General features: G+C 37.3%; 1 protein-coding gene across 2 annotated transcripts; it reads right to left on the bottom strand.

Annotated features, from left to right (window-relative positions):
• Window positions 1–991: 991 nt before the first annotated feature.
• Window positions 992–22,002, bottom strand: NGLY1 (N-glycanase 1). Of its 2 annotated transcripts, none has more exons than XM_068206711.1 (12): window positions 21,817–22,002; window positions 20,643–20,757; window positions 18,394–18,636; window positions 14,818–14,977; window positions 11,405–11,627; window positions 10,571–10,692; window positions 10,011–10,156; window positions 9,735–9,845; window positions 7,341–7,505; window positions 5,879–6,067; window positions 2,551–2,728; window positions 992–2,119 (listed from the first exon to the last, which is right to left on the bottom strand). In XM_068206711.1, the coding sequence occupies exons 1-12, from the start codon at window positions 21,942–21,944 to the stop codon at window positions 1,944–1,946; spliced, it is 1,956 nt and encodes a 651-aa protein (XP_068062812.1). In that variant the 5' UTR covers window positions 21,945–22,002; the 3' UTR covers window positions 992–1,943. The 2 variants fall into 2 exon arrangements, with proteins under 2 accessions (XP_068062812.1, XP_068062804.1); XM_068206703.1 differs by lacking the exon at window positions 21,817–22,002 and adding an exon at window positions 21,674–21,758 and having other exon boundaries at window positions 20,643–20,772.
• Window positions 22,003–23,721: the final 1,719 nt, after the last annotated feature.

Genomic DNA, 23,721 nt, shown 5'->3' with positions numbered 1-23,721 from the left:
TCAATTACTTTACTGTTTCAAGTTATCTGCAGATATTACTCTTTCCCAGGATTCTGACCAAAATTATGAGAAAATTACTTTATCTTACTACTTTAAAATATATTTTGCCTTCTGATTTCATATTATCAGATGCAGTTAAGGAATTCTGCAATTCCTCAAGGTCCTCTAAGTAATACACTGCAAAAACAATTTCTGCTTTAAAGCAGTAACTTTTTCAGCTATCAAAATATTAAGTAGAAACACTTTTGTTTATTGGTGGCACCTGAGTTGTCTTCCCTTTCCTTTTCTATTCCAGTTTAGTATCCATATTAGCCTAAAATACTCTTCTGTTGGGCTCCCACTCAAAATCTCAGAAAAAGTGTTTAACTGAAACCAAATACAGAAGTAGTTTTAAATGGAGACTGGCAAATTCACTTTGCACTTGTCAAGCACTGATAAACACCCTTCCAGTGTGTACTCTTCCATTCCAGTGTGTATGATACACTGTCACTGTGTTCATCTGTATTACAGGGGGGAGGCTCTTCTAACTCCCCTCATAAAATGTCCATTTACATTCTGAAGTATATAATCCATCCCACATTGTTCTGTCACTTCTGAGCTGCTATAATCTACTATTTTTTAAGATTCCTTTGTTCACTGTGCATATGCAGTTTTCTAATAAAATCTGAATAGTTTTATATTTGCTTAGATTTGTTGAAAGGTCAGCAAACATTTATTTCAACATAAATTATTTTTGACAAACACTTCAAATCAATACAGAGGTTGGAAAGTTCAGAAAAAGGAAGAAATACTTTAAAAACACTAATCTTGAGAACATCCTCCTTAATTCTCACTTCTTTTAAAATAAAACCATAGTTTGAACTTTGCATTTTAGTTCTATAATAGAATATCTCTTGTATAATCCAGGCAAGGCCTTCCTCACATTCTGATAAAGACTACCTAATCTGAACATTCACTCCAGGCTTTATTCATAGCACTGCAACATCTGATGTCTCCTGGATAGTATTTTTTATTATATTGACTGAAAATAAATTTAAACACTAAATTAATTGAACAGAAAAAAATGTATATACTTTAACATCAAATTTGGGAATAGTATTTAAAGCAAGTCACAACAACAGCTTGAAAGTATTTCAACCGACATGCCTAGCTTTTACAAGATTTATTAAGCAAATCCGAATTAATATCATTAAAAATTATTTATAATGAATAACCTATTTTTTCATAGAAAAAATATGATGTTCTTACTCAGGTTTAAGCCTCAATTTCATATCATAGGTCATGACAATTTTAGGTACATAATGAACATTTCTTTCAAAATGAGGTTATTTTCCCAGCAACCATCATGTTTCCAAATAGTTCTAGGTATTAAACACATGTTTAATACTTAGACATCTAACAAGGAAACTTTGAAGCAATATTGGAATCAACTTAATTTCAGCACTTCTGAATACTACACAAAATCAAATTTTTAAAAAAAGTCTAAATCCTCTAATATTGTTTAAAATATTTTAAAATCATCAGAAGCATTTATTAAAATTGGAAAACAGAATTCAAACTATTTTTCCAAGTAGATTATAAAAGCCCCCAAAAAACAGCAAGCCAATCCCAAAACTCCAAATTAAAATCAATTACAATTGCTTTGTGCTTCTATGATCATGTTTTGCTTCCTAAAATTGTTTCCTTTTCATTGTAAAGTTTAAGAAAATGGTACTTTGTGGTTCAATCCCTCAATTTTTGCATTTGTTTTTGTAGCAAAGAGGTTTTCATTGTAATGTTTACCTATTCAATACACGTGCAGTTTGAAGTTGGTTTAATGGAGGCAGTGAAAGAGGAAATAATCTGCGGGCAGGATGAAGAGGAATTGCTAACCAAATCTTCATGTTGTATCCATGGTATAATGTCTTCAAGGAATCCAAAGTACATTTCTACAGTTCAGATTCTCAGAGGTCACTGAGTTTTATAATTATCTCCAAGCAATTTTCCCCACCTGCTGTTAAGCTCTCTCTAAACAGCTGTGTGTGTTGCCATGCAGCTTCACCATCCCCTCCATTTAGAACTGCTTCCAACATAACTTCCGTTGCTCCAGAAAAATCTGAATAGGAGCAAAGATTTTTATCTATTGGAGAAAAAGATAGATAATTCAGTAAGCCAGAGCTCCAGACAGTATATAATAATAGAATGCACGTTAAAAATTCTAAGCTGTAATGGATCCTTAATGATCTCAGTTGCAACTACTCAGACTCATTTGCCACCAGACATAGAAGCATCTATCCTTGTAAAACACAAGCATCTTGTATTCACTCTGTGTTCTTGTTTGCCCTGCTCTGTTGCAGGTAGGGCTGTGTATATTAATAAAACAGAGTTTTGTACCAGCTTTAATTAAATGCACGATATTTTCTTGACCTTGCTGAGAAATGCCGTTGGAAAAGTAAAGAATATTCATATTTTGTTTTTAGTGTTTGCACAGTACTGTCTCCAAATAAACTATTTATTTCCAGTAACCTCTCTGCTACATGATATAATTCATTATTTAAATTCCAAACTTACCTCCTATGAGAGCAATTTCTGCTGTAGGAGAGCAAAGTCTCCACTGTATTCTTCCACTCTGAAATGTTTGACTGCTTGTCCTAACTGAAATGTTATCTATTTTTAGACCGACTGATTTGCACTCAAACTTCCAGCTGATGGAAGCAGAGGACGACCCTTCTTTTCGGGCTAAATAAACCTACATGGAAAGAAGACACAACCAGCACGTCAAAAACCGAGATGACCAACACACATCAAATTAATCCTCATAACAAGGACATAAAATTCTTAGGATAACACACTTTCATTCTGTGTCAAGCCCCTGAACCTTTAAAACTGTGCAAAGTACAATTTTATTTAAAATCCTCTTTCTTCGTCCCCAGGTATATTCCACAGTTAGGTAATTGTACATGTTCACAGCCCCTTGCTAGGGAATACTAAACTATTTCAACATCCATAATAAAGTTCAAGCCACAAGACCTCCTAAGCTTATTATTTTTTAAAGAAGGAGAATATGAGGTCTTTTTAAATGCACGTAACACTTCAGTTGTTCAGTATTGTTGATGAAAAGAACTGTGCAATCAGTAGCTTCTTCAGCTGTGGCTGCACGCTGCTTCTCCTAGGACCTGATGTGTCTCAGTTCAAGCAAATCATACATGCCAGCCATTTATAAATCCCGTATTAACATTATTTGAACTGTTACAACTTTGTATAATTTAATTTAGTCCCAGTGCTGTCCTGAACTTCACCTGGCTGAACAGTCACGCTCACATATTAACATTCATTAAAGTTACTATGAACCCTCTCAAGAATCTGGTCACAAGTGCCTGACAGTTCTTTCAAGTCCAACACCTATCATCAGCAAACCTAAATAACAGACACTACAGATTAAAGAGTCCAAATTACCGTGATCCTTTTGGAATCCTGAATTAATAAAAATTCTGTCATGTCCAAGCCTCTCATTAATATCATACTGAGTGGATTTAGTCAGCTCTTTATTTTTTAATCTTGAGAGAACAAACCAGAATAAAATTATAATAAAACACAGTAGTTTGTTTTACTAAAGATCCCACCCTAATGTAGAAATGTTCTTGACAGACCACTAAACAGAGTTTTAGAGTTACTATTTTCACACTGAAGAAAGCTCAAAACCACTAAAGGTGTGAGGTCTTACACTGAAGATCACTTATGTAAATGTAATGATTTAAGCTGTTTTCATGTGAATGTAATCCTAATGTTCATTGAGGTGCTGACCTCCACACATTTTTTTAAATATCTCAGCTTGTTCTAGCAAGAGCTTTCCCTTGATCAGATCCTACTGAACTGCTGCATTTGAGTAAGGAAGTCAAAACATCCCATTAAATACTACTTGGTCAAAAAGCATTAAACATAGTTTTGAAGGCTAGAAAAGCCTCAAAGATTAGTGTGTTTCATCTTTCATTATAATATCCAAGCATTTAATCAGAAAAAAAACAATTTGAAGTTTTATTTTGTGTATTTTTGACTTTCCTCTAACTTTCAAACTTGGTTGTTTAGTTTCTAGTATTATTTGAAAAAAATGTCTGAATTCAGAAGAAAAAAACAACAACCAACTCATTCAGGTTCTCTTCCACTGCAGCAATTCTTCTGGAAAACAAACCTTTCACAAATCCATGGATTTCAGATCTATAGGTTCTTGCACTATTACTATCACCTACTGCAGTCTGTCAGTTTGAGTCCTGGATTCCAGGTTATCTCTGGGTAATGTGACAGAATTTGTGGTTTGTACCTGTTTGCATTGTGTACTATAAAACCAAGTGGTTATTTTCTATTACTCTTCGCCTAATACTTACAGATACATTTTCTGTGGCTTTTAGATTTAAATGCCTTTCCATTCATCACATAATAAATGTTAACCAAGTATTACTGTAAAGGTTCCTTTGGCTTTTAAGTTCTTGGACAGCTGCTGAATCAAACTCCAAAGCTGCATCTTGTACAAAAAGAACAAGCAAACCCCAAACAACCTTTCCCCCTGCTATTATCTCCCATTATACAAACAACACCCAATGGAAAGTAATTTTAAATTCTAAGATTCTTACACACTTTCTGCAGGATGGAATTCCTGCAGAACTAACATACCTCACCCACAAGTGTGAGAGAGAACTGGAGGCATAGCTCCCAATTTCTCAATGCCATCATCTCATCCTTTTGAGGTGTTACTGAATACAAGGGTAAAGTCTTTTTGCCTGGTCTTATAAATTAGTCACACCCTGTCCTATCTGATTACTAGAGCTGAGAAAAATTGTAGTTTAGTTTCAGTGTAGGGACAACATGTTTCTTGCAAAAGTGAGGATAACTGATCATTGCAGAATTGCAAACATAACGTACTATCAGATTTTTAGCAGATCCTGGGGAAGCAGAGGACACCTGTTCCTTATTTTGATTTTTTTCTCACTTTTCTTTTACTATTAAGTCTACCCTGTTGTGATAGCTTTCATACTATTCTCCTGTTTCTTTCCTTATTCTTTCTCTTTACGTTATCACAGCCTCTTCAATAATTCCCCCACTGCATTTTGTAAGTCAGTTATGTACAGACCCAGGAGAGAAAATCTCAAGAGGCAGGTAGATACTTAGCTCCATTTTCATCAATGGGAAGCTAGAAGAATATTTGGTCAGAGGCCCTTCAAACTATTAAAATGACAGAGGAAAAAAGCAGTAACATGCTCTAGTCCCTGACGAGAACGTTCAGTTCCACAGTTGGTTGCTGTTGTGGGAAAAGCTGTTTGCTAGTACATGACCCCTTTCCACTTCAGAGGTAGCAATTCTCTTCTTAGATTTAGTGCCTATGACTCTTGTGCTGCTCAGTCCTGACACTAGGGAAGGATTCTGGGCAGGATATACAGTATTCTGGATAACTGATAGGTTTTTGTCTTCTTGCAGATGGAATTGTATTATTTAGGATGACAATTTCTTCCTTTGGCTGTACATCAAAGAGATATAATATGCTATAAAGCTATTCTTAAAAACAACAAATACCTTGTTTTATTTCAAGAGAAGTACTGCTTTTCAATAAAACAGCATTTTCCCAGAAGCCTAAGAAAGCCATTTTATAAATTTGGCATTCTGGTAAGGATTTTACCTACCTGCAGAGAGGTCAATCATCCTTTCTTAAAGACAAGTTAAATTTATTTCTAATATTTTGTACCAACTGGCAATCTTGAATCTTAACAACAGCATTTACTAACACCAGCTAAATTCTGTGGGCACCAAGAGAGGTTTTGAATCCACACACTGGCAAGGGTTTCTGTTTTACTGGTGTTATCATTAATTTTATTGTACATTATAGGCTTTTAATAATTGCTATTCTTACCATTTTCCAATCTGTTTCAACCTTTCTCCAAACAGATTCTGCCTTCCAAACACCTGCTTCCCAGCCACTTATTTTTTCGTTATTATTGGAAATCCGTGTATAACTATCATCTATTACATTGTAGACGAGATGGAACAGTTTGCACATCTTCTCCTTTTCAGAGGGAATAAAAACTACTTCTTTTCTTTTCTGAAAAAGCCAAAACATACAAGCACCTTCATTCCCCAATGCCTAAATTCCCTCAAGACTATATTAATTTTAAACAGTATGTCACGGTTTTGCAATTCAGTTTTGCTGCCAAGTGAAAAAAAAAGGTCCTTTTTAAGAGAAGTCATGTACAAAACCATTTCTGCAGAAGAAAATTTTTAAACCAGTTTCTTACAGCATACTTGCAACTTCTCCAGAGGGAAGGAGTAATTTTATTTTTTAAACTTTCATATAATTATTTTTAGAAGTAACTTTTTTAACAAATTAACATGAAGAAGTATCATTTAAGTAAGAAATTAAGAGTTTCAGAACAGAAAAGTAATGTTGAGTACATTGCTTCTACAGTGAATAAGTAAAAGGTTATTTTCAATAGCAAACCTGTGACTACCATATACAGATACTTGTGTGTGCAGTTTACAAATCAACTTCAAAAAAACTTAAAAGTACAAACTTTGTAACTTCACAGTATTACTTTTTTAAAAAAAAAGTCATTGTTCTTATGAGTTTCAGAAATTAAGTCTTCCAAACAACAGAGGACTGCAATAACTATCAGTTTCTCAAACTTAGACAATCTTAAGAAACTCATTAACTTCACTTAACTGTTTCTGTGTAGGACAGTTGGACACCCCACATGATGGGATTGCTACAAAACTGAGGTCACATCTTTGCATCCTGACTCAAGCTAAATATTTATTACGGCTCTGGGAAACTGTATCTCAGTATAAAAGTCAAACCTTGCTTTTGGAAACAGTAAAAAAAATATTGATGTGAAAATCAATCAATCTTACTATTTAAGAGATTACTTATTTTACACAATTATAATTGCTCCTACATTTTATTAACAAAAATAGTTGGTCAAAACCTACTATTGGTTAATACCTGGATGTAACTAATAATAACAATACAAAAAATTTTTACAGTTTTCCCAATTTTTTTTAAACTAACTTAAACTTTGTAGCACTGTCAAACTACCTAATTTAAATGAAAAAGTATTTTTAACTTTTAAGAACAAAACACACTTCATATCAAGGATTCCAAAACATTATTAAAATCAATAGACCACCATCAATTCTCAAAAATTACTTGTGGATCTCTACTTAATTCAAAACAAATTTTCACCAAATATTTCACAAGATTCACTTGTTTGAGCTGAATCTGGCTATTTACCATGAAGTGTAATTTTTTTTTTTAGACCACAATCACAAAGCCTTAGTTAGCTACCTCTAAGATGGTCATCAGTGCAAAAGTTAAATACCTCTGGACCAATTTCACCTCTGGCTACTCGCCAAGCCATTGAGCCTGATGTTCTTCCACCATATTCTCCAGGTTTAGGTGTTTTAGGAGAAATAAACTCAACAAGCTCCACAATAGTCCTTTCCAGGAGCTCTCTTTTTCTATTTTCTGACAAAGACTTTTGTCTCTGAAAAAAGACATTTAGGAAAAAAGAAAACATTCAGAAAAAATGGTATTTGTAATTCTGCTCTAGAGTGACACCAACAGGGAAAAACAGATTTGAAAAAAACAGATTAACATTTAAAGTCTAGACTGATTATTAGAAACATTAATCTTACACCACAAATACACACCAGTCATAAGTGCACAGTTATGTGACAGCAGTTCTTTCTCTAGGAACTTGCAGGCACTATGTGGAATTCTTTTAAAATAATGTTTGTGCTTTGCTTTTAATACATTTATCTGGACGATAAAACACTTCCATAACAGTTTTTATAGCTATTCATATGTAAGCTGTAACATAGCCATTTTCAATATTATTTGGAGGAAAGAGAAGGCAAGAATCATTTGTGGTCAAATTTTTCTTCTCCAAGGTGGACTGACTTGGCTGGCAACAGCTTTGGTTCTCTCATTAAGCCCAAACAAAAGTCTTTGAAAGAGTTATTTCACTGATTCTGTCATAAACAAACCATGACAGATCTGTTTTTCAGATGTCAGAAAATTAAGAAAAATTTAGTTCCAGAAAAATTAGTGAAAAATAAAAAGAATTACATATCTTCTTTGCCTAAATGAATAGAACTTTGAGCAATTTTTTGGTAAACAACTTCTAAAAATTTTATTGAGAAGTTAGTATTTTGTCTACATGGTTTTCATGTCAAATATACAAATCTGGAATGTGAAACCTTTCGGTTTTTTAACTGCAGATAAACCCACATGGGGCTGAAAAAAGTTCAACATTGAGTATGTAAATTATTACACACACGATCTTGTTTTCTGTTTTGGTGATCACCCAAGGCATGCACACTCAGCCCACTGGGACCTGAAAGGCTGATAAGCATTTTAATTATCTCAAAAGCAGATCTGACCCCAGCAAGTTTTGCTAATAGAGATCACGAAAGAAACTTCTGAAGACTTTTTTGTTCCGGACAACAATGCAGAACCGTATAAAGGAAAGTAGATACAGAGAAATTATGAGAAACAGCTCCAGCTGAACAAATTCCAGATGCCAAATACCAATTCTAACACAGCAAGGGGAGGAAACATACCTCTAGTTGTGTTGATGGATGACAACCAGTGGTTGTAGCAGTTTTCCATGAAACATCCGGCCTTCCTGGGTTTAACAGTTGCCCTGACACTTAGGATATCCTTATGCAGCACTACTGATCTTGCTCCAGCTCAGATGAAGTTTGATATGGTTTACCATAAATTAACAACACCAATCCACAACTTCCTTTAAGCACTTTGATGCTCTGGTTACTGTTCTCAGTGCTCTGCTCTGTGACTCTAATTTTTCATCTCTGTTAAAATTATTTCAAGCCCTGGTCTTGAAATTCTTCACAGTCTTAATGTATGGCTATAACTCTCAAGTCAACAGGTCTCAAAAAAGGCATAAACTGGTTTTTAAGTCATCAGTTGTATACTATCACTGGAACTAAAGTTTCCATACAGGGGAATTAGCCCTGTAAGGAAGGGAGGACAAAATGGAAACCTCAAGGTGGTTCAAGGTTTTATGATACTCTAGTATATTGAATCAAGTTCCTGGTGTCCCAAGTAGGGAGTGGAAAAAGCTTAGCAGAGAAGTTCTGTGACCATGACATGCAGGTGCAAGTGGCTCCAAGTATATTGGGGATGTTAAGCATGAACAGTGTAAATACACGTGGCTCTGAGTCAGAGCTCTGCTGATTGTATCAACACCTTTTGGAAGTTTTGGAAACAGCCCATGAATCATTCCTCTCACTTTCTAGAGCTTGTAAAAAGTCACTGAAAGCAAATTAAACCTGTATTTCTTACAACGTAAATGCTACTATTTTCAAGTTATAGCAGCACTGATGCGGAAAATGTTCAGTCACCCTGAAGGAGTCCACACAGTTACTAAGGAGCTGCAGTTTACTCCCAGCAAGTACAAGTCTGCTCCAAAGTCCCTAAGAAAAACAATATATATACACACATCTGTGTATGTAAGAGATAATATGAGATGATAATACTCTTACATACCATTATTTATTTCCCACAAGTTCAGCACTGCGACTGATTCCTATGTATTCAAGGTAAAATGGGTAATTAACAACATTTTTTATATCCATAGTGCATTAATATTCCTATGACGTTACCAAATGCATTCCTTTGTTTGAGGACTTCATATTCTGCAGATACCTGTGTTTCACTCTTAGAAACCCACTGAAGAAAAGTTACATACCGTTCTATTTAATGCATTAATTGTCTCTCGCAGTGTAGCTTCGCTGAGTGCTGTCCTTCTAGAGAGTACTTCTTCATGTTTACAGCTGTATCTCCAGGTGACATCAACAACCTCAAGCACAAGCAGAAGAAAATAAAGCAACCAAAAATTTCCACATATCTTGCTTCACTTAAAGAGGCTAGTTAATGAAAGTATGCTTTTCTACAATAATTCTGAAAATCACACCAAGGTGGAATACATTGCACACTTGCTTATTATTAGCATCATTACTCCTACCTCATCTTTGGAGAATGCAATTATGTAGGAGAGCTTCTTTCCCCAGCCAGTTTCATAAAGAAGAGGCTTATCACAGACATTTTCACAAGGATCACAGTGAAGCCATCTTTTCTGAGATGAAGAATATACTTCGGTCCACACATGATCTATGTAACAAAGGCCAAGAATAAACAGTGACTTATAAAGATAGAGCCTCTATTCTAATCTTGCAGAATATTGGAACTTTTTCCAATTTATTAAATGAAGGAACAGGTGAAAGAACATGTTTTCTGTTCATCTACATATAGAAACATTACCAAAGCTTCCTCTTTCTTAGGATCACAGTCCCTTGCTTTCAGCTAAAGATTGTGTCATTCTGAAGTCAGTCATCTAACCTTACTTGCAGAACTGTATTTCATCTCATCAGGCAAGACAGAAAATTGAATGTATATTGTCTTTGTCAGCTGACTGCATAACTGCATGCACTGCCTGGTGGCTAATATGATCTGAGAGTCATAAAATGCATAACCTCCTTTTGCACAGGTTTGTATTAATGTTACAATACTCCAGAATACTGATACCTGTATGGTCCCAGACGTATCTTGCTTCAAACCCTACAGCTCTGCAGCACAGTGTAAAACAGTTGGCCCACTCACCACAGCGTCCACGTCTGGTTTCCAGAAGTTTTTCAGGGTTGTTATACCTAGAGGAGAAAAACAACACAAAACAAGAACTAATTTCACCTTTCAGAAATCTTTACATTGTGTTCTGATGATCTGAACAGACTTCAGTATCAATCAGTCCACAGAAGATAATGGAAATAATTGCTGTACTGCACAAAATACATCTGAGCAGAATGCTACCTCAACTCACATGACTCCATCATATATTTATAGCAGCACTGAAATGAATATGGTTAAGTTTTCAAAATTGATTTAGCCATCTTAAAATATGATTTTTATGCTGGTCCTTAAAAAGTTAGCAAAATGTTTAAATGTCACAAAAGTATACATAAATCGTATATTTGCTCTTCTGCTATAGACTCAGCAAAAGATGTACATTACACTGTGATTCCCTGCAGAAGTGAAATTTTCCCTGCAGTAACAAAACACTACCTACATATGGTTGCCAATATTAACACATTTTTTAGAAGCTGTAGCTCATCAAATTAACATTAAAAATCCCCCAAACAAGCAGACAAGTATTCAGAACAAGTCCACATAAGAGAAGGCACATATTGTCTTAAAAAAATCTCTCATCTTGTAGAGAAATTGCTGGTTCATCAAACATTCCATCATGTTACTTAAAACAGCTTCTCTACTCTCTGAACGAACAACTTCTCACCTGTTCACAAAATGCACAAATGCAAAGCTGTTTCTTGAAAGAAAAAAGACAGCAAGTTTCTGTATGCTCACCTTGGGAATCTATTACAGAGCTGACACTGGTTGCAATAATGGTTTTCCACTCGACTGGCATCCCACCTTAGATCATCATCAGTAGGCAACAGGTAGTCATTTTTAGGCTCTGTCTGCCCACCACACCTGCTGCAAGGAAGACTATTTACCCAATGAAAAAAGGAAGTCTTAAACCAGTCCAAAAGCTCCAACAATAAGAAATCCTCTTCATTCACATGTGCACCTGTAAAATTTATACAACACACACTTTAAATAGAGAAGTAATTTAGTTGAACTTGACAGTGCCTATGCAAATTAGCATCTCTGGGCCTTTTAATATTTTTATGTACTTTTAAATATAAAATTAGTATTAAAAAGCTTTGTATGTTACTTAAACACATACAAAAAAGAAAATCTAAATTGTCAAGACTGAGTAAGTTCAAACTTAAGAACAAAAAACTGCAGTACTAAATACTACAGCTAGAATGAGAATAAGAAATCGCACAGAAAAATTACTCAGATTTACATTTCAGCCCAGTGAAGATCCTGATGCCCTTCATGCTCTTCCAGGACTTTGGAACAGAGAGTTAATTATTTTTCTGCTCCAAAATATTTTCCTATTCATAGGAATAACAATTGCTTTGATTTCATAATACCAAAGAACCAGACACTGGCAGCAATCTAAACAACCAGGTGTACAGACTTTCTATAAACAGCCCTTCTACAAACACAGCTTAATTATTGTAGAAAATATGTATATACCATGCAAACATATTGAATTTGTTCTAATTTCAGCAAATAAACACCTTTCTCAGCTTACTCAAGGCAGACACAGGATGTCTTTTGTTTTCTACTCTAGCTAATTTCACCACACCAGACTCTTCTGGCCCATTTTCCTGCTTACAACAGGAGTGAGAATCTACTTACATATTCACACTGTTTTGACACCTGGAAATAGCCCCATTTTACCTACAAAACAAATCTAAAAATCCAGCTTTTCAAGAAAGATCCATTCATTTAAACTCCTTAGAAACTTTAAATGCACATCCTGTTACAATGTGCAGAGAGATACTTTTCCATCTCAGATACATAAATATTCAAATAATTCTTCCTAATAACTTTATCACCTAGGCCATGCTGCAATCATAGGTATTACTGCCTGATCATTTTTATGCACTACAGCTTTATTCTAGTCACAGTGCAGACAGGTTTGACTAATGAATATTAACATATAAAATAAATATATAAAAAAGCTGCTTAAAGGAAATTGAAGGCAGTTGCACTAAAATTTATGCACTAGCTCCTTTTTCAGGATTGTGAAAAAGAAACCTAAAATAAGTGTTTAAGCTCATTTCACATCTTGCTCTGAAGCTATAGCCATCCTTGGTACAAAAAGCTCTGTAGGAGCACTAACACCATTAAAATCATATTGCCAAGATCATGAAGTGCATTGGAAGAGATCAAAGCAAGAATACCTGACTTCTATTACAGTAAAACTTCCATTTTTATTCATGTATGTGGAAAACCTTTTTGCTGGAACACTCAGAGAAAGGCTTACTGCTTACAAAATGGATATGCTTTGTATATTCAAACTTTTTGCTAAAAGCTGAAGGAGAGGATTTCAAGCACAGGCCGTACTCTTTTCCTGGATAACAACATTCAAACTAGAACCTATCTGTAAAAATATGACTGCTATGCTATAAACATTCTTCCCTCGATTTGCAAAATAAATCCTTCATTAAAACATCACAGGGAAAAATGACAATGTCATTTATTTGAACAGAAAACTGTTGGCTGTGATACACAGCTATTTTTGACTGTTCAGTCCATCTTTCTAATGAAACGTGGCAAAGGGAAATAATAAAATCAAAGCTATAATTCTCATCAAATGACTGTTATCTTCCTAGTATAGTCTTTATGACCTAAAAATGCTCATTATGTGTTGCAAGACCTATCCTAAAAACAAGTGTTCCCTAGCACAAGGTATTTATTCCCAGAGGTGGCAGTCTTAATGCAGCAGGACAGAAAACAAAGAAGCTGAAAGCCAATTACCCTAATATCTTGTATACAGTCCATTCCAAAACAAATGTTTCTATAAAGCTCTTGAAAAATGCTTTCAAGCTGTCACAATTTGAAACTGTGGAATTCCATCCCTTCCCCTTTACTTGTATCTAAATTAAGGTCTGGAAGCCATTTTGACTAAATCAGCCTGATGGTTTGGGAAGAAGCACCCAGAACACTGTCTTCTCCCTTCCTTCCTCTTTTTAAACAATGTGTGCAGTAGTATTAGAACAGAGTCTAAAAGGCTCTATTTTTTTCCTTCATAAAGAAATGTAATAGCTGTTATTTATTACTACTAAATCTCTTTTCCCCACTGTACTGTCCCATGCTGCCGAATGAGAATGCTTTGTACTTGGTCATGTGGTTTCTTACTTCCCAATAAAGTTTCATGAAAAGAAAAATTACTACGAAAATCCATTGTCAAAAATTTCCTTAATGCTAAAGGCACAATTACATATTACCGTGTGGTTGTATGAGACACCACAAAGTAATTTATAAAAAAACACATGAAGAGATTATTTTTGGTTTGCAAACCAACAGCACTCCTATAAAGTTAGCAGAATTGCTTGAAACAGTATTCTATCAAAGATTCACAGTGAAAAAGTTTTTTTTTTTGTTTAAATATGGTCTTGGAATTGTACTTTTTAAAATATTTATCCTATAGAAGGAACATTTCACTGTACCACTGAAACAAATATAAAACCATCATGTGACAATAGAAATATGTTATTTTAACTGACAAAAACTTCACACATTCAAAACAAACTCACATTTATGAAGAAAATATAAATTTTAAACACTGATGTCACAAGTATTTATGCCTACATTTCATATCTAGCTCCATGAGGAATAGGGAATAACCCTAATCATTTAAGCATTAGGAAGGAAAGTGATCATTTGTTTGTATCAGGTTGCATATTGGAAAGATCTCATTCAAAATCTCACTAATATCACTTTAAAACAGAGAACTGATATTTAAAAATTTTATTCTGAATTTAGAACTGTAGTACATACAGGAAAACTGCACTCTGAGAATTTCATAACAATGACTACTTGAACAAGAAGCTCCCCTCCTCCTGTGGTAGCTATTCTCAATTCCTGAGATTCAAAGAAGGCAACATTTGTGTTCCCAGTGCTTTTTTCTACTAATTCAGAAATTAAAGAGTCAAAATTTCTACATAAAAACAGTAAAGATGGATGACAAAAGTGAAATAAAAATAAGAGAAGGGAGTGGTAAATTAGGAAGAAGGCAATTCCAATTTAGAAACAGCATTTGGAACCTGCAGACATACGACCAAACACACACCGACAATGTATGGTAAGTTTGAAAGAACATTTCTACTTTCATATACACTTCAACTTGGCAGCCTTACCTTTGTCCAGTCTTGTAGCTTGTGCTAGCTTTCTCTGAGCCTTGCTTTTCAATTCCTGGAGGGGAATTGCAGCCAGTGCTTTCTGCTGAATAGAAGGATTCTCATACATCAATACAAGACCCTCAAATTTTGTTTGAAGTGTTTTCAAGATATTTGCAGCCTGGAAAAGAATTTTCAGTCACAAGATGATTTATGAACTTTCACCTTCAGGCAGAATAACTAAGCTCTCCTATTTTAGTTTAAATCAGTCATAATTCTATGTTCATATTTACATTATATATTTATTTACAGGTAAAATGTTTATTTGTTAAGATATCAACAAGAACTGAAGATCCACCACCCAAACTGTAAAGCCAGTCTTGCTGTCTCTGAGCATTCTGAATGGTGTCTTGAGTGAAAAGTCAATTAACTGAAGGAGAAAACAGTTTTTAAAGACACCTCTAATGGGAAAGTCTTTGACTTCTCTTCCCCACCTCACCCCCCCACCTTTCTTTTGGACATTGTTTACCCAAAATCCACAAAAAGACATGCAATAACTTTCATTTTCTGGACACTGCTACACCGGTTTGTAGAACTGTATTATTGATGAATTCTGCTTATTATTTTTTATTCATGAATGTTGCTTGTCTGTTTCTACTTGCTTCTTTTATAGATCAACTCTGATAGATGTTTATATAAACAGCCCAGTAACCACCCACTGAACCACCAAATCTGTTTCACTAGAAACTGGATATATGAACTAGGTTCCCTTCAGTCAGTTATCTTAAGTGTCACCTAGAGTCACATTTTGCACCCAATAAGGTACACACATAGATACTAAAACTATCAGCAAAAGTTAATAATAATGAAGTTGGTAGCTGAGCAAACTATTTGTTCCCGTTTAAAAGGGAACAATACAGGAAGTGAAAATGGGACTTTGAAAGTAACAGTCTGGCATATTTTTGAGGGGAGCCTATGACACTGCTATAGCCTTTTCTCTATTGCTATATCATCTTTCAGCCTTTAGCCTTGCTACCATTTTAATTTAATCAAAAATGCAATCCTTTCCTGAGAGGCTTGCAGCAAATGCAATATCATACACCAAGGTGTGAGAACTCTTCTTCTTTAAAAGAAGAAAACTTCTTTTAAAGGAGTACTCAAATTACAAGTGATTGATTGGATGCTGTTACAGTACTTCAGGATCAGACCTTAATTTTCATAACTGCTAAAATAGAACAGAGCTGGTTTTGCCCTTCCAGGAGCTCATCAATTGTAGGTAACTGGTTTAACATCATAAACTCCATTGTGTCCAGATTCATTTTAATGCAAGTTGAAAGGAAGAAATAAGGGGCATTAGAGACTGCCAAAGGCCTTAAGACCTTCATGGTCCATCAGCTTCCTGAAAGGGTATACAGGGATATTACTCAGCACAGCAGGAAGTCTCCCAGATTCTCTGCCCACTCCGGTTTCTGATGCAAAACCATCAGTGTTACAGTAGTGCTTAATCTGCTTTATAAAAGGCACTGTATGAAGTGTTATGCAAACATTTAATCTTAGAAGCCAGGTGAACATCACTGCAGTTCTAAGTTTGGATACACCTTTCCTCCTGTAATCACTATGCCATTCAGGAAGGGATCAGAATCCATCCACCAGAATTAACAACTAGCCATAGCTCTCCTTTTCCTAAGTCTCAAGAATACTTTATGACAAGAAATGCAGAAGAAAACAATGAGGCACTTTAATGGTGGGCTAGGTCCCTAGAACTGTGTATTTATGAATATTCCTCTGTTCTTTCAAGTATGCTGCTTTTCCCTGCATTTACCAGGCCTCCCATGAATGACAGGTGAAATACACAGGCAAGAAAAAAATGCTTGCACTACAGGAAGAACTCTAAATCTCTGTGACATCTGTCAGCAGTGCATACAATGACAATACAACTATAACTCTGCAGCATACTCACTTGAAAACAAATCCCCCACTGCTGTGCAAGCAAAATGGCCAAAGTCACTGCCAGATTTCCTTCCAACCAACTCAGACTATAAAGACCAAATTCAATGGCTCAGAGACCTACCAGTATAGTTCTCTGTAGAGAACAGCTAAATACAGCATTCTAACAGTGTGCCAACACTAATGTCTCTAAATAGTAGTAAGTTTGGTCCCACCATCCAGGGATGGAAGCATGGAAAATGAATACTTTCAGAGAAATTGATGCACAACTCTGATGGCTAGCGTATGTTTGGAAGGATTAACCTCAGAATACATTGTGTCAACATTGTGCGACACTGTTGTCATTGCAGGTTCAACTTTTAAAGCTTCCCGTACTAAGCAGCACAGCAGCAGTAAATCACTCTACAGGTTTCATAACTGATTCCAACCACCATTGCAGAAGTGGCTGAAACAGTAAAACTCTAGAAGCAGGCCAAAAAACTAAACCAGAAACCCCCAAAAAAAGTAAAACAAATCCAGTCAGTATATTTTAGAGGCAACTACTACCATGCTAACATAATTAGATTAAATGTCTCAATATAACATGCCTACAACAATACCTTTCCCAAAGGACCTTTTGTGTGAGGTCATTTAGTGCTCTCTTTCCCCAGAAGCCATCACTTCAAATAACACTTTGCTATTTCTCATTCACTGACTTGGATAGGCATTGGGAAGAAACAGTATGTCACCATTCATATCCAACAATATACTGATAATATAATACATGCAAATTGTGTTTAAGAATGCATGGGAAGTGAGCTTTTGGAGGGATTCATCTTACACCAACTTCAAGATTAAAGTGACACTGGTTCTAGGAGGAAAAACTCTTCAGAAAGTTAAATCAAAGCATCCTTAAAAGCTTCTGTCAAAAGGCGTAACCCAACTTTTCAAAGTTGTATGAGGTGCTGAGTCTTCTCCCATCGGGCCAGTTAACAACAGATGAAAGGACTCTGCTCTGTCTCGATCAGGAACTTCACCTCAACCTCTTGGACAAGGGAAACTTAGCCTAAATAACTATAAATTTGTCCTTGTCTGGCTAAATTTCTGTTTTTAATGACAGACACATGTGAAAAAAGAAAGCCCTCCTCACAGGCTACACATAGAGATCATAATGCATGAACGAAGACACCAACAATTATAAGCGTTACATTATAAGCGTTACAGTTATGCTCCTTTTCCTCTGCTGGCTCTCAAACACCAAACACAGCCCTAGTCTTAGCTTCCCACTCTCCCCCTTGCTCTCCATCTTGCTGTTCCTTTTCAATACTTATGAGTTTTTTTTCTTGACCCCCTGATTAACAGAATATACATGGACATCTTCAACAAAATCCCTTGCTAATATTCCGTGTATAGCACATTTCATGCTTAAGTTCTATGTAAACTGAAGAAAACACTCAAAAACCTTCAGAAACTACTGAGGAAAAAAATGTCTAGTCCAACCTTCTTAAAGCAAGATTAGCTATATGGTCAGACCAAGCTGCTCTAGGCTTAACAAGTGTGCTTATTTGGACTCTACTCATTTTCTCTGAGCAACCTGTCCTAACAGTTAACTCTTCTTCAATCTTTATATGCAAGACTAATGAGCTTATGAAGTTTGCAGATTATAATTACCATTTCAAGAGACTGCACAAGTGATGTTTCTGGCTGCTGACAGGCACGGGCAAAAACAGAGCCAACAGGTCTTGAAGGCCGCTGTGCAGCTGGCTGAGTGCTGCTGACAGTTTCAGAGGATCCTGATCTGTGGATTTGGTTTGACTCATTCAGTCTGCTACTCCTCTCTCCAGCAATTAAGTCTCTGATTTTACGTAGTTGCTCAATTGAAGCTTCCTTAGGGAAAACCAGGTGAGTTTCTCCCTGAAATTTAGACAAATGAATTCAGCAGTTAATGCAGGTCTAAGCTGGTCAATGATCTGTAGCTATAGCTGAGTTTACTGGAAGTTAGCATCCTAAGGCCTGGCAGGATTCAGCCTTTTAGATTAGGTCCCTTACAGTAGAAGCTTGAAGCCTCTCACAGCTTCAGAAACCTACCAGATAAAGAACCTAGAGTCAAACTAGAGAAAGAGGGCTCATAACAACATGCTTTTGTTAGTAACTTATTTTGTGGAGCCATTCGTGGGCTATGTAGTTATGGTTTGGCACAGAAAGCAGCAACAACAGAAATGAACAATTAACGCTCAGTTCTTGCAGTACGGCAATGAAATCCTAGGCAACACAGGAAGACATCCAATGCTGAGGGAAGACGCCGCTAGAATGGCATCTGCTGGAAATTCTCTTACATAATGGTATCTTTTATGTTGAAGTTTTAAGTTTTCAGATAGGCAATATTACTCTTATTACAACTGGTACCCGGGTTGATTTCTGGGTTTTATTTTTGACTGCAACATGATTACTGGTAGCATAACAAGAGATCAGTAATTATGACACAATCAAATATCTGTGTACTTAACATAAAGGAAGAGGATACTAAAAACATGAATATCCTGAAGCATTCATCCTTTAACAGTTTCAGTTTCTACCACTGCAGCATTTCTATTTATTACGGTAATTTTTTTACCTACAGTTACTTGAGGTCACATGTCACTGCAGATGGAGGCTTCCTGTTAACACTTAAAATCTCCAGAAAACTCAGTGGAATGTATCAATCCATTATCAAGCAGAAACAAAAGAAGGAACAATATCAGCCATGCAGTTGAAGAGAAGTTTGTGAGCTCCAGCTTTGACTGACACAATAACCATAAGACTGAGGCAACACACTCTTAAGAGACCCGCCCCTACCTACACTGCCCACCTCCTGGCTAAAATACACAATTAAAAGTCTCCTGTGCACCAGCATGAGAATACATCCACAGACTGTTTCTCTCTCCATAGTCACCACTTCTTTCAGCATACTTTTTCTTCTAATTAAAACATTACAGTAATTAACTTTACTCAAAGAGATGGCAGAGGTCTCATGACAGCTGGACCTAAGTAACATCATGTACATACCCATACAGAAGTGTGGCATCAAACAGACAAATTAAAGCAAAGCAAGAGCTTTGCACTGTTAAAAAAGAGCTGGGTTTTCAGACCAGCTTTCCAGTAATTATAGAAACTGCTTTTAGTTTAACAATCTTTAGCAGTTTAAGTTCCACCAAGACAGGGACCACTGCAGAACACAAAGTGATCTTTGAAATGCATCCTTCTGACTGCAACAGAATCAAGATTCACTCAACACTATTTTAGGACAACATTTCCTAAGTTTTAAAAATGGGTTTTGAAGGACTCACCCTCCTACTACTACTTGAACAGTCAGTCTATTGCCCTTCACTACTGTCATGACAACACCAGTACTTGTGCAGCTGCACTGTGAATTGGCTGAAAAACATTTCTGGTTTTGTTTTGGAAGATTAAGTTTTCATCAGATCAGCTTCCCTTACCTAAGTCACTACAGGGAAGGAATATGAAGAAGAGCAGGGCTTAAATTTTTTTTTTCTCTTTAAAATGGCACTTTCAACACTCATTTATAATATCTGATGTTCACCAAACAGTGGATTACTACAAAGAGAAGGGGTTTCCACACTGCTTCCCACTTCCTTTCGGCCATCATGGATATGAACCCAGCCACTCAGTAAACCAGCAGTGCCTGAGCAGGAAAAAAAATATCTTGTTATGCATTAGGTTAGCTCATTATTTTGCCGAAGCAGCCACATCTAAGTTCTCTGCTGGTTAGCTACAGATATTGGCAGACAAGGACTGAAAGAAAATACCAACTGCCCTAAAATCTACTGCCTTGCAACTAGAGAAGCAGAAAAAACAATTGCAGTTTTAAATTTTACTATGTAAACTGACAATGACACCTGAAGTTACTACATTATACTCACCTCTTGAAACCCCATCTCAAATAAACATTCAACTGCTCCTCTGACGGGCAACAGCCTTGTGGAAAATGCTGGATTTCCAATCCGAATTAATCTGTATTTTTCTTCATAGGGATTCCTGAACAAATTGAAAGTTATAATTATATTTGCAAATGAAGTAGACACTTAAAAGCTGTGTAACTGCACTAAGAAAGTTTTTTTTAAGTTTAGTTTCATTTAGGTCACTTAGGCAAAACCTACATAAAACTTTGACTTTATAAATGTCTTCTTGTACTTAGCTCTGAGTTACCAACTGGTGTTAAAGTTTAGCTTGCGAATAATGTTCATGAATTAATGTTTTGTAGTCATACCCAGCAGGGCTAAGCCTGTGTGACACTTAGAAGCAACTTCACATCCCCTATACCGGGTGCATTCTAATTGAACATGTCAGGTTAATGCTGGATGGCTTTGGTCTCACCACAGAAGCTGTGCTAAACTTCCTGGTACCTGAGTGAAATGACTGTGGTCTCTGTGCTACGTCTCAGTAGCACAGAGAGGTGCTCTTTCAACTCTTTTAAAACCCTTTTTCTCTCGCCTCTTTCTTTAAACGAAGCCAGCCCGGGACTCGCCATTCTCTGTCACATAGCAGCTTTTACAAGCGGTTGACGAGCCAGATATAGACAGGGAGGGGCAGCCCATACACCGCGAGCTGCTGCAAGACATCAAGGTCAACCACATGTACTAGCGTGTATGCGCACCCTACAGAGCCACCTCGCAGAAATTCAACTATAATTAACTCTGGGTACCAACCTTGCGAAGTCAGAAGCACAGGGCAAGCGAAAAATAGAGTAAAAAATAAAATAAAATTAAGTTTAAATCAAGTTAAATTACTCGCCGTGCATCCACTTGTTTGTAGGTAGTTCAACACCCACCTAAGGTGGATAATCAGGAACAAGGCAGAATTTTGTGAATACGCAAACTCTTAAACTTTCAAAACAAACCAACCAGTAAAACATAAAGAAACAGAAATACAGAACACTGCACCTCTAGGTAAGCAACATTAATTTTAAAATGACGACAAAACCACGCGAGACGCTTCTGAACTCCGGTATTACACAACAGAACCGCGCGGAGCCGGGGAGCGGCCGGCGGGACCCTGCGGCACCGCCCGCCGACCGAGGCCGGCGACCCCGCTCACCGGAGGATGTTGTCAGCGTAAGTGAGGAGCAGCCGCGAGGCCTCCAGGAAGATCTCCCGCCTGTTCTGGCACAGCTCGCTCACGGCGGGGGAGCCCGGCGAGGACGAGAGCCCCAGGGCGGCCGCCATCGCTGCCCGCCCGCTGCGCCGCGCCGCCCGCCCGCCCCCGGCGCTGCGCCACGCGCCTGCGCCGTGCGAGCACCGAGGTCACCGCCCTCAGCCGGGCAGCGCAGCCGGCCGCTGAGCGCATGCGCACGAGGAGCGGTGGGGTCACCGCCCGCAGCCCCCGCGCCCACAGACGGCGAATTGCGGGGGGTCCTAAAGGACGCCCCCCTTAAAGGGTTTAATCCTGACCCCGCACCCCCCTGGGCAGCGGGACCGCCCGGTCACACCGGGCTCTGTGTCCCAAAGCAGCTTTCACACGGTGTGCGAGGCGCCAATCCACGCGCAGGGTCTCGGTTTTTGATTTATTTATAGATCTGCGCAGAAAGGGGTTCTCAAGGCCAGCACGATAACTACCAAAATTTATCACTATTTATACATTCTAGCAAACAAAGGCATTCATGTTCATTGGATACAAGTTACACAATTGTCTTACTAATAAACATGCTATCTTCTGATGGTTAAATAATTCCCTTACTTCTTATGCTGATCAGTCCACATGCTCATTTTTTCTCTCTAATCGTTGGTTGCCAACTCCCCCTGCCAGAATTACCTTTTATCCAGTCAGAGCTGATCCCTGCACTGCTGCTGAGTTGGCTTTGCTGGTTTCTTCCTTATCTTGGGAGTTCTGCCTCATGTCCTTGTGTCCAATAAATTCTTCATTCTTTGTGCCCACTGACAGTGGTACATCCTTCTTCCTAAGCTTTGTAAACGTCCACACCTTTCACGTGTGATTTCACGGAAACATGTGGAGTCCTAAAAATGCAATTCTGCCAACAAGCAATTTGTCTTTCTACCACCTGGACATAACTTGGAGCTTGATTAAATCTCCTTTCTGGTCGTTTGGGCTTGAAAGTATACAAAGATCAAGTAACATAATTTCTTAAGAAAACGTTTGCCTATTCCATATTTTTGGAACATCGAGAGCCCCTTGGCAGGCAGCAACATCATTAAGGACATAAATCCCCTTTTGTACTGCCCTGCTTTGACAGTACTGAGGGTGCCACACCTCCAGGCTCACCAGGGTTGCCTGAGCAGGAATGTCACTGCAGCGACTCGCCCCGCCGCGACATCTGCCCTACACTACCCAAAGTCCGTCCCTGAGAGGCAAAAAACCGCTGGTCGTCTTCTTCTAGACGTCTGGTTTGTGCTGCTGCTGAAAGAACTGTGGTGAAGAACCTTGGACACAAAGGCCTGTGGAGATTTGCTTCATTAGGAATGCAGATTTCAAGAGTTCCAAGCAAGAGAGGTCTTTAAAATTCAAGCTGCCTTCTGATTTTGTAGGTGATATTATTACACCACGGCTCTGCTGCCTGCTTCTGACAGGTCACTGCTCACCTTCTATGACTTTTTAAGATAGTGGTATACATATCCCTCACAAAAGCTGAAATTTAACACAGGGCAGTTCACTTTTGCAGAGATTACATTTATTATTCCCAGTAGCATAGTTAAAATGTTACTATTTCATCCCTCAGGATCATTGAACTGGTACCAAAGTAACAAAATTTTATTTTAAGATGATGCCATGTTCCTTGGTTGCTACTTCAGCGTTTAATTTCCTTTCCATGTGTTTCTTGTAGGCATGTGACTCTCAGTGTTGACTGCCTTAGGAAATACAAAGATTAACTATATTGCTATACATGTATGCATATAAATACATAATGCATCTCAGGATGGCATTTGTAAACAATGCTTTGGGAGTGCTTATAGGCAGGCAGTGTGAAAAATTTAGAAAACCAAGTGC

The sequence above is a fragment of the Anomalospiza imberbis genome, chromosome 1, assembly GCF_031753505.1.
Source record: "Anomalospiza imberbis isolate Cuckoo-Finch-1a 21T00152 chromosome 1, ASM3175350v1, whole genome shotgun sequence".
Classification (NCBI taxonomy): domain Eukaryota; kingdom Metazoa; phylum Chordata; class Aves; order Passeriformes; family Viduidae; genus Anomalospiza; species Anomalospiza imberbis.
This window is presented reverse-complemented; position numbering and strand designations above follow the sequence as displayed.